The following is an 11442-nucleotide window of genomic DNA, read 5'->3' as shown; positions in this document are numbered from 1 at the left end:
TTCTGACTTTGGTCAGAAAAGCCGAGAGCTATCCGGATAGCTTTTAAATTTTTTACTAGCAGAGAAAGCTGTGTCAACCAGAGAGCTTAGAGAGAAAGAGAGAGGGAGGGAGGGAGGGAGGGAAAAAGAGAGAGAGAGAGACAGAGACAGAGACAGAGACAGAGACAGAGAAAGAAATACAGTCTAGAAAATCATCTCAGCAGAACCTAGGCTGCCAGCTAGGACCCAATGACTTCGGGTCCTCTCTTTTCACAGCTCCCAAATACCCATCCTCTTGGGAACCCCTCTCCGTGCCGAAGCAGGTCCTTGGCAGTCCCTCAGCTCAGTCTCCTCTCCCATTGCATATTTCATCCTCTCTAAAGATGCCCTTTTTCTCACAATGGCCTCTTTGATGTGTCAATCAAGCAGGCGGGGCTTATTTCTCAAGTGGCTGTTGCTCTGGACCCTCGCCATACATTTATCACAGGCAGTTCTGAGGGGCCATGGCCTCTGGGCTCCCACAGGCTGGAACTGCCAAACAAGACCTCTCATCCTTCTCCAGTTCTGTCCTAGCCTCCTCTCCTGAGAGAATGATAGCTTTCCCTCTTTTCTTCCTGACAGTTTCTCAGTGCAGTGCCTCAGTGTGACCACTCGGCGGCCAGAGAGGCTGAGCTGTGTTCCCTTGATTCTGGAGCAAGGGTTTCAACGTTTTGAGACATCTTGTGGTCTGGTTCCCACTCTCAGTGCCCTGGTGGCCTAGACCTGTCATCCAGCACTAGAGTGGTACAGGGAGGATAGCAAGCTCGAGGTCAGCCTGCCAGTGAATCTGGAGACTATTTTTCTCACCTCCATATTAAAGTTTTTTTTATTTTAATGTATTAGCCACAGCATTTAATAGCAGCACTGTGGAGGCCACCCTGGTCTGCACGGTAGATTCTCTCAGAACACACATCTAAAACCCAAACAAGACTTAGTGTTTCTGTATTAGTCTGTCAGCGTGAATGCAGAGGCCAGCATAGGATGCCAGACCCCTTCCTTGAAGCTGTACTTACATCCACTTGTATGCCACACAACATGGCTGCTGTGGTCCAAACTCAGGTCCTGCCACCAAACCATCTCACCAGCCCAGTTAGCTATGTTTTTAACTGGTAAATAGTAAGTATGTACATGTGAGAACAGTGATTTTTTTGTAAATAGAATATGTGAGCAAGTCAACCTAATTAGCACATTCGCTGCCACTACTAGTAACCCTTTCTGGTGGTGACAATATTTGAATATTTAAGTTTATGTGCATTTTGGAGTTCTGCCTGCATGTCTGTCTGTGTGCAGGTGTGGGATCCCCTGGAACTGGTGTTATACAGTTGTGAGCCACCATGTGGGTGCTGGGAACTGAACTGGAGTCCTCTGGAAAAGCAGCCAGTGTTCTGAACCGCTGAGCCATCTCTCCAGCCCCTGAACATTGAATATTTTTTCAAATGTTTACTACATTAACAGGGCAGTAAAGCAAGTGTGGAGGTCAAAGGTCAACTTCCAGCTGGTTCTCTCCTGGCACCAAGTGAACCTGAGGCGAACTGAGAGCCTCGAGCTTGGTGATGAACCACCCAGTCATCTCACTGGCTTTTTGTTATTGGTCTCTTACTGTCTTTAGTCCACCCTCAAGAGACCTCACCCAAGTCTGCCCTGTCCAACTTCACTACCTGACCCCCTGCCCTCAAGTTTTTGTTTTTCGAGACAGGGTTTCTCTGTGTAGCTATGGCTGTCCTGGAACTCAAGAAATCCGCCTGCCTCTGCTTCCCAAGTGCTGGGATTAAAAGCGTGCGCCACTACTGGCTGGCTCAAATTTTTTAAGTTTGAATAACACCTGGGTCTTTGGTGTTATAAAGCAGGTTTTTTGGTTTGGGTTTTGTTTTTGAGATAGGGGTTCTCTGTTCAACTCCTGTTCCAGACCTGTACTGACCATAACCAGGATAGCCTGAGTGCTTAGATTAAAAGGCATTCACCACCAAATCACCTAGGCTTGGGTTTTCTAACCAAGGTGCTTGAGGGCAAACTTAGCATTTGGTTTGGGCAGGATCTCAGCCTAGCCAGGCCACAAACACATCATGTTTGGCCTTTAACTTCTAAATCTGCCTATCCCTTGGTAACTACAGGCATGAGCCAAGGTATTCAGAGCACTTACCCGAGCCCCAAAAAATGACTAGCAAAGGACAATCGTTACCAAGAACAGATCGCTTTACAACCTTGAAGCTTCCCCCGGGCCGTGGGTTACCTTAGATTTTCTAACATCTGATGGCACACACCTATAATCACAGCATAGGAAGGCTGAGATGATAAAGGTTTGGGGGTGATCTAAAACACTGACCATGGTTTTGTTTTGGGTTTTTTTTTTTTGGGGGGGGGGGAGTCTCACCATGTAGACAAATTCACAGACCCCACCTGGCCCTGCCTCCCCAGTGCTGAGACTCCAGGTGTGCACCATCATGCCTTTGCCAAGATCCTGTTTTGTGTTGTTCTTAACTGGTGACGGGGCATGATACAAACTTTTTGTACAAGTTAAAGCAGGATCTGTTTACCGTCTCAAACCCAACTCCTCATTTAGATGAGGCTTACAGAGCCAAAACTGAAAAATAGTGGCATTTTAGTAACAAAAATCTGCTGAGTAAAACTTTCTGGCAACCTAAGGCCAGAAGCCACAGACAAGTTCCCTGAAGAACCCAGGTTACATTATGCCAAGGTAGATGAACTGTGTTTGAAGGGAAGCCAAGGCTGTACAACATGCTGCTGCTGGCCAGCAGGAAGCTCCCAAGGCTTGGCATTCAGGTTCCAAAGCCCAGGGCTTAAAGTTCAACTGTGCACTTAAGACTTACCCACTGCCACCTAGTGGTCCAAACAGCCAAGGGCTACAGGACTGAGGGTAACTTACTGAGACTGGTCACAGGTTTTGGAATGCTGGCCCTGTCCTTACAGATGCAATCTTTCCAGAGATCCAGTTTTTTGTACTGGGTTTCTCTGTGTAGCCCTGGCTGTCCTGGAACTCACTCTGTAGACCAGAAATCTGCCTGCCTCTGCCTCCCAAGTGCTGGGATTAAAGGTGTGCCACCACTGCCCAGCTGAGATCCAGTTCTTAAATCTATATAGGATGCTTTGCCAACCACCCCCAACCCAGGGTAGCCAATGACTTGCAGGTAAATGGGCAAGGTCCCCATGCCCATTCAACCGCAACCAAGCTCCCTTCTGGTACCATAATGGGTTATATGCTGTAGTCCAGTGGGACGCCTCTTGCCTGCTACTCAGATCAAAGTAACATTTTTCTCTCCCCACCCCTCACACCCTAGTTGACACCACTCACTCTTTCCCAAGGTGCTGGGTAAGGACTCCAGCAGCTTACTTTCCAATCCCAGGAATACAAGGATCCAGCCTTAGGAACCTGAGCAGAACTTACCAGGGTTCAAATCCCAGGCCTCTCAGTTCCTACTCTAGTACAGGCCACATGTGAAAGAAAGGGAGGATCAAAAGTTCAAAGCTAGCCGGGCAATGGTGGCGCACGCCTTTAATCCCAGCACTTGGGAGGCAGAGACAGGTGGATTTCTGAGTTCAAGGCCAGCCTGGTCTACAGAATGAGTCCAGGACAGCCAGAGCTACACAGAGAAACCCTGTCTCAAAAAGCCCCCCCCCCTCAAAGCTGCCCTGAAGCTCCTTTCTGTGTGTGGGACCTCCCCCTCCATAATGCAGCACTCAGCATGGCCCATCTGAGGTAGATGCCCCAAACCCTGACTGCTGAGGCACAGCCCCAGCCTGAACCGGCTCTGCAGGGAGGGAAGTGCTAACCTGGCAAGGCCAAGAACAGGACCACCCAGGACACTCCCAAACCAAGTTTCACTCTATTCACACACTGACCCTCGAACCAGCGCCCCCTGTAGGCTACACAACATAAGTGGCCATGTTTTCTTTAAAGTTTATTCAATACATTATCTCCGACTTCACTGAGGTGGCTGACCACGTCCACGACCAAAGCCGCCTCTCTGCAAGACAAAGTACATGTGCATTAGTAGTGGCCGCTTGCTTGGAGGACTTCTAGCTCTTCAGCCTCCTTACAGGAGACATCCCCAAAAGAAAACAGCACCCCAGGTCTACATGTGCCTTTACAGTGGCAACTTAACTCTCCCCATTTTCACAGAGACACCATGATCAAATCTGAAGCAGAGCAATTGTACCCTAGGACCCACAGAATCGCCAGTGTTCAGTTCCAACATCATGAAATAAGCTCAGAGGCTGGGCCCCAGCCGTCAGTATGAGCCTGCCTCAGACAGACACAAGATCTGCAAAAACACACACTGCTCCACTGCAGGACTGACCCCAACATGGTAGGAAGGAGCCATCACACCCACAGAACCCACCAACCCAGGCCAGGCCCAGTGACCCCAGAGAGCAGACAGGAGACACTCACAAACTGGAATTCAGTTGCCGAGCCAGCCCCAGCCTCAGCCTTCTTGTCAGCTCCAGCTGGAAAGAGAAGAGACAGTCAGAGACAGCAAGGACGGACAGACGACACGGTCTCCTCACCAAGCACCTGGGAGTGGGAAACATGGCCTGCCTCGGCCTGCTCAGCTCAGACCCACTTGTCACCTTCCAAACTCCTCAACTGTGCTGCCAGGTGGCAGAGGCAACTCGCCAACCATCCCCTCCTCCAGGAAAGCTGCTCTGACCACCAAGAACCAAACCACACAAGAGGCTCTGGAGACCAGGTATCAGGGAAGGAAAAGGGGTGAGTGGTGTAAAGCTGTATAAAGCATGTTTTAGGTCCCACGCTAAAACAACACTTTAGGGTTGCAGCCAAGTAACATGTTTCTACTGAGTGTAGGTCTACACTCCAACTCAGTCCATATGGGTTGGGTGAGCCAGGACCAGAGCTGCTTCACTAAGTGTCACAACCAGAGACTATTCTGCCCCTTCCCACCACGGGCTGGTGCTGCCTCACTTCTGTCCTTTACCCAGGTCTCTCTCCAGCGTGCCGACTGACCTATGCTCATGCTCACAGCCTCTCCCTCTGCATGAGGATCCCTCAACCAGGACTGTGGAAGGTGTTCAGGCCATGTTCACCTCCAAGCACGGACATCCCGCTAAGGAAAAGTTTGGTCCACACTCCACACCTAGGGCTTCCCTGTATGTCTCTCGAGAACCCAGCTGGCTCTTCTAGGTGTTTAATCCTGACTGCTGTGGACCTGCTTCTCTGACCCACCTGCAGCACCTTCCCCAGTGACTAAACGTGAGCTCAGTGACAAGGGCATCATGGAGGCGTCTGTCCGGCACACGGCAGGCTCAGGGCAAGCATTCTCTCTCAAACTAGATTCCACGGGGTTACAGAGAGCATGGGCTCCTGCTCTCAGAGGGATGTCCCTCAGCTCTACCAACAGTTAGTCCCACGGTGTTCCTCCAATTCCACACCAAGGACCTCTCCTGGCCACCTTGGCAACAAGGACTGCACTCCACCGAGGACTGGCTTAGAGTCTGAGTTTGACCCAGGCAGAGAGGAGATACTCACGGGGCACAGCGCTCCTTCTGTATGTGTCTCTGTCTGCCTCTCCTCTTGTGAATCTTGCAGGCCGTTCACCCTCTGGACCTAAAGAATCCAAATTATATTGTGAGTGCAGGGCAGCAAATGACAAAAGAGAGCAGGGAAAACTGCAGTGCAGCATGCTTCCAGCTCTCTGGAGCCAGACTGTAAAGGAGTATCAATCCTCCAGACCCAGAGCAGTGCCACAAACTTTGATGTCCCCATGGGAACTTTGTCACTACCAGTATTTTGGTTCCTCACATCTTGATTAAAACAGGCCAGGTGGTGGCGGTACACGCCTTTAGTCCAAACACTCAGGAGGCAAAGGCAGATCTTGAGTCTGAGGTTAGCCTGGTCTACAGATTTGAGTTCCAGGATAGCCAGTGCTAACCAGAGAAACACTGTCTCAAAAACCAAATCACAGGAGAAACTGGAACCAAGCAACCAGTGACAATTCCATCCATAAAAGGTGTGAGGAAATGCTGGGAACCTGAACTTGACCCCAGATTTCACAAATATTCGACTTTCAAAGTTGTCCCCGAGCCGCCACAAGACTTCCAGCTTCCCCTGGCCTCTTACACACCTCAAAGGGACTTATTTATTTAGCACATGTTCACTTTAAAATTTTACCTTGAGACAAGGTCTGTTCTGTAGCCCTAGCCTGGCCCTGCTTCCTGAGTGCAGGGATTAATACTGTTACCTGGAAGGCTGGGCGTGGTGGTAAACAGCCTTTAATCTCAGGACTCAGGAAGCAGAGGCAGGCGGATCGGAGTTCAAGGCCAGCCTGATCTACATGCTAAGTTCAAGGCCAGCCAGAGAAACTCTGTCTCAAAATGCCCAAGCTATTGCCACAAATTTGATTTTTATTGACTTATTACACGACTCACAAAATCTCACCGTGTAGACCTGGCTGTCCTGGAATTCAACAAGCATCTAGCAAGTGCTGGGATCAAAGGTATGCACCACCAGACTCCTTGACAAACTTGTTTCCCCCCTAAATGCTAGAACCCCTTAGGTGGTTCTGCACAAGTCCCTGGGCTAAGCCCTCTCCTGTGTTCAGCAATTTCCTTACCCCAGCACCCCAGCCTGCAGCACTACAGAAGTTCAATGGACTGTGAGCCAGAACAGCTCTCAGGAGTCCGGGAAGTTCCAGACAGAAGCATATATCCCCCCCAGGCCGTGCTCATACACAGCTGGCTTCTCCCTCCTACCCATTTCTGTTCCCCTTGACAAGTAAATACACATGGGGAACAGCTCTGCTCTGAGCTCAGCACCACCTCTCTCTGAACAGTGCTGGACCACGCCACAGCCAAACTGTTTAAGCTTAATGTCACCTCACCAGCTTATAGGACGTCCTGCATCCTGACACCACTGTGCCATTGTTAACATTTCTGAGCTCGAAGTGGTGGCACACACCTGTAATAGCCAGCACTCAGGCTGAGGCAGGAGGATCAGAAGTTGTCCAAGGCCCATGTAAGGATCATGGCTCATCAGGGTATCATGAGACCTTTTCTCAAAAACACACAACCAATACCCCCCAAAAAGCCATTTCTGAGGAGGCTCTTGGGCATTCAGAATCCGTACCTTTGGGCCGAGGCCTGCCAGTCTCCGGGCGGCTGCGGCGCAGGGTGGCGGGCACGATCTCCGGAGGTAGGTGCAGGTAATCCCGGAGATACTGGATGCCCTCGTTCGTGAGGTACCAGTAGAAATGTCTCCAAGCAAACTGCTCCTTCACGTAGCCTCGAGACTTGAGAGACTGCAGGACAGAGGCGGACAGACAGCTCAGTCAGCAGCCAGCTCCCCAGGCAAGGCAAACCCCCTTCCATCTGCGTCCTGCTCCATACCTGCATGGCCTTCATCACGTGAAGGTTGGGCACATTCTTGTCTGCCAGCTCGGGGTGTTTGGGCATGTGGACATCCTTCTTGGCGACCATCACGCCCTCCTTAAAAAGGAGTTCGTAGATGGCAATCCGATTCTTCTTAGGCATCAGCATCTGCAAGAAAGACGTGACCGAGAAACTTCATCAGCATGGTGGCCAGGATCCCCACAGTCACAGGGGGAAACTCAAGAGACACCACAGGGACCAGGCCCTCCTCCTTCCACTTCCAACAGTCTGGAAGACGTTAAAGCCAGAGGGTCACAGAAGACACACAGTGGCTGTCACGGCTCACAGCCGAGTGTCTAGGGGGACACACAGACCCTTCTGTCAACCATACTTGGGGCCATCAGAACCAGACGTCGTACCTCGGACAAAATCGGGGGGTTCTTCCTTAAGGAACACAGGGAGGAGCCAGGGAAAGGGCTCCACTTCCTTGGAGGAGGGGGGCAATAAATCAAAGGACTGAGTGCTCCCCTGAAACTCCTCCCCAAAGGTAACGCTTAGATCCTGGAGGGGGGCAGGTAAGGGTGAAGGGGTCTGCCGCGAAGCGATCGCACCCAGGCGGGCGCCGAACCCCCGGCCAGGGCGCTTCCCGCCACACGTGGCCTCCCAACTCCGCTCCTCCTTCCGCCGCCATCGGGACGCCGGTCCTCGTCAGCGGCGTCCCTCGGTCCCAGAGCTGCGTCCCCCCCCAAAGCCCTCTGACAATGGTGAGACAAGCTGCGGGGAGGACGAGAACGGCCTCCGCCTCCCCACCCCGAGGACGCAGGCCGGCCACGGCAGCGCCACGGCCCGGATGGCGGCCGATGGAACCCGGACGCCAGAGGAACTCACCGCGGCGGCTGCAGGGTCCGAGGCGGAGGCTGGAAAGGAAGGGGCGTGCGCGGCGCAGCGTCTCTTCCGGGCTGCGCGGCCCCGCCTCCCCGCAGGACCCGCGCGCCGTCCGGGGTGGCCTCGGCAGTGCCTGAGGAGCGCGGCGGCGCCAGAGCGCATGTGCGAGTCGGCACCCTCTCCACCCCGCCCCCACCCGGAGGATCGGAGCCTGTGCGTAGTACCCCGGGCAGGTGTGCGTGCAGTCGGTCCAGAGTCCCCATTAACCCTGCTTATACTGGGGTAAATTTTAATTAACGCTTCATAAAGTCTCTCAGATAAGAAATGTTACTCATCAGGCGGCGGGGCAGCGTCCAGGCAATACACATCCAAGTAAGACCACCACTAAAAATAATAGTAGTAATAATAATAATAATAAATTTTAAAGGCAGGGCATCATGTGCAGGACAGAGGCAAGCAGATCTCTGTGAGTTCAAGCCCAGCCTGTTGGAAACAGCGAGTTTCCAACAACTCACATTGTTGATTTTAATTTAGATTTCTCCTTTACCTATCTGACTAAACGTTTTATTTATTGTGTTTGTTCGTTTGAAGACAACGGTTCATTCTTGCCTCTGCCTCACAAATGCTGGGGTTGCAGTCGTGCACCTGGTTGATGAGCTGGCTTCTCACCACCATTACCTCAGTAAAACAAGCCGTGTGCACGAAGCCTTGGGTTTGACCCCCAGCACCGACTTAACTGAGCGTGGTGGTGGCAGTGCTGGAGGAAGTCGAGGAACAGGACGCTCTCTCGGGTGGGGAGGACTGCTCTGGAAAATACTCCTGATAGACAGTTTGGCTTTCTCCGTTGTGCTGAAGGTTATTGTCTGTCAGTCAGCACAGAAGACAAACTGGACGCCAAGGGGAGTAGCTTTTCTTCCTCCCTGCAAGCAAGCTGCTTTAACTTCTGTCTTTCCATCCACCCCAGGTCTACAGATACCTGGAGGGAGACTGAGATGGGATGCCACAGTCTGGTCCTGCTCTGTAACCTGGACTGCTCTCAGTCTTGAGATCTCCCAGCCACAGCCTCAAGTGATGAGAAACCAGGTGCGGCTGTAGCCACGTAAGCATCTAAAATAAGGTAGCTTCTGCAGAGCCTGTCCTGTTTTTTTTTTTTTTAGACTGGCCTGGAACTCCCTGTGTAGACAGGCTGGGCTAGAATTCCTAGCTACCCTCTGCTTCTGCCTCCCATGTTGGGTTTATTGGTATGCACAAGCAGCCGCCTACCTTGCATTGCTTTTGTGCCAAGAGCCCCCAAATTTCTGGTGATGTACAATCAGTATCACGGGGTTCACTACAGCTCCAGGGGATCCAACGCCTCTGGAATCTTCACACACACACACCCCTTAAAGAAAGAAATAAAAATAAGTAAACAGGCTGGAGAGATGGCTCAGTGGTTAAGAGCACTGACTATGCCCGGCAGTGGTGGCACACGCCTTCAATCCCAGCACTTGGGAGACAGAGGCAGGCGGATTTCTGAGTTCGAGGCCAGCCTGGTCTACAGAGTGAGTTCCAGGACAGCCAAGGCTACACAGAGAAACCCTGTCTCGAAAAACAAAGAAACAAACAAACAAACAAACAAACAAAAAAAAAGACTGCTCTTCCAGAGGTCCTGAGTTCAATTCCTAGCAACCACACAGTGGCTCACAACCATCTGTAATGGGATCTGATGCCCTCTTCTGGTGTGTCTGAAGACAGCAATGGTGTACTCATACATAATTAAATAAATCTTTTCTAAAAAAAATCTTTAAAAAAAAAAAAAGCAGTTTCTTTCCCTTCACCCTGGGGGCAAAGGGATCACATGATCAGGCTCAATGGTGAGTGTCTTTACCCACACAGCTACTTCAGAAGCACAAGCATTCCAGTTTTATTCAGTGTTGGAGACTGAACCTAGGCCTTCATGCTTGCCAGAGCAAACATATCTACAGTTGGCCTGGTACTTGTCTTCCTTCCTTCCTTCCTTCCTTCCTTATGCACATTGTTATATCACCTGCATATATGTCTACATGAGGGTGTCAGACGGTAGAGTTACAGACAGATGTGAGCTGTCATGTGGGTGCTGGGATTGAACTCAGGACCTCTGGAAGAACAGTCAGGACTCTTAAACACTGAGCCATCTCTCCAGCCCCGTATTTTTTTAAATTGGTGTGCAATATACCAATACACCCCAGAGCATTCTTGGATGGATCAGTCTAGGCCAGTCATTCTTAACCTGTGAGTTGCAACCCTTTTTTGGGGGGTGGGGGAGGGTGTCACATATCAGAAATCCTGTATATCAGATATTTATAGTACAATTCATAACAGTAGCAAAAATACGTTTATGGTTGGGGCCACCACAACATGAGGGGCTGTATTAAAGGGCCAGCCACATCATTAGGATGGTTGAGGACAACTGCTCTAAGCCAACGAACAGAATATGGCCAAATAACTCAGGAATCCCACGCCTAGTCTCTACTCCAGGGACACTCCACCGTGTGTCACAGCTGTGAGCATTTTTTTTTTCTTTTTTCTTTTTTCTTTCTTTTTTTTTTTTTTTGGTTTTTCAAGACAGAGTTTCTCTGTATAGCCTTGGCTGTCCTGGAACTCACTCTGTAGCCCAGGCTGGCCTCGAACTCAGAAATCCGCCTGCCTCTGCCTCCCAAGTGCTGGGATTAAAGGCGTGCGCCACCACCGCCCGGCAGCTGTGAGCATTTTAAGTGCTGTTACCGGCTCCACACACACACCCCCCACCCTGTCCCATGTCCGCTGTATCTCCATTCGCCAACTGATCACAATTCACTGTCACCGATGTCTGACTTCTGTAAATATTGCTATTGAGTCTATTAAAGTCGACCTGGTGGCCCGGATGTAGCTGAACAGCTGAAGTCGGGAACTCAGGGCAGAAGCCAGGGTCTAGGTTCTTGGGCCTCCTAGGGGTCTCCCCAAGCTGGATATAAGTAAAGATGCTTGGTATTGGCTTTCATGTTCCATCCCTTAGTTCTTAGGCCTTTAAATTGGGAACGGAGGTCTGGAGAGATGGCTCAGTGGTTAAGAGCACTGGCTACTCTTCCTGAGGACCTGAGTTTAATTCCCAGCAACCACATGGTGGCTCACAACCATCTGTAATAGGATCTGATGACCTCTTCTGGTGTGTCTGAAGACAGCTACAGTGTGCTCATATAA

At 50.9% G+C, this 11442-nt stretch overlaps 1 protein-coding gene across 1 annotated transcript; it reads right to left on the bottom strand.

The window, feature by feature from the left end:
- Positions 1-3918: 3918 nt before the first annotated feature.
- On the bottom strand, positions 3919-8366 carry Rps10 (ribosomal protein S10). Its single transcript, XM_034524081.2, has 6 exons — positions 8248-8366; positions 7378-7527; positions 7118-7289; positions 5522-5599; positions 4427-4482; positions 3919-4001 (listed from the first exon to the last, which is right to left on the bottom strand). Exons 2-6 carry the CDS (start codon positions 7525-7527, stop codon positions 3960-3962), a joined length of 498 nt encoding a protein of 165 aa, XP_034379972.1. The 5' UTR covers positions 8248-8366; the 3' UTR covers positions 3919-3959.
- Between the last annotated feature and the right edge of the window lie 3076 nt (positions 8367-11442).

Source organism: Arvicanthis niloticus, chromosome 20 (genome assembly GCF_011762505.2).
Source record: "Arvicanthis niloticus isolate mArvNil1 chromosome 20, mArvNil1.pat.X, whole genome shotgun sequence".
NCBI classification, from domain to species: domain Eukaryota; kingdom Metazoa; phylum Chordata; class Mammalia; order Rodentia; family Muridae; genus Arvicanthis; species Arvicanthis niloticus.
Note: the sequence above shows the minus strand (reverse complement) of the source record. Positions and strands in the feature narration are given on the sequence as shown.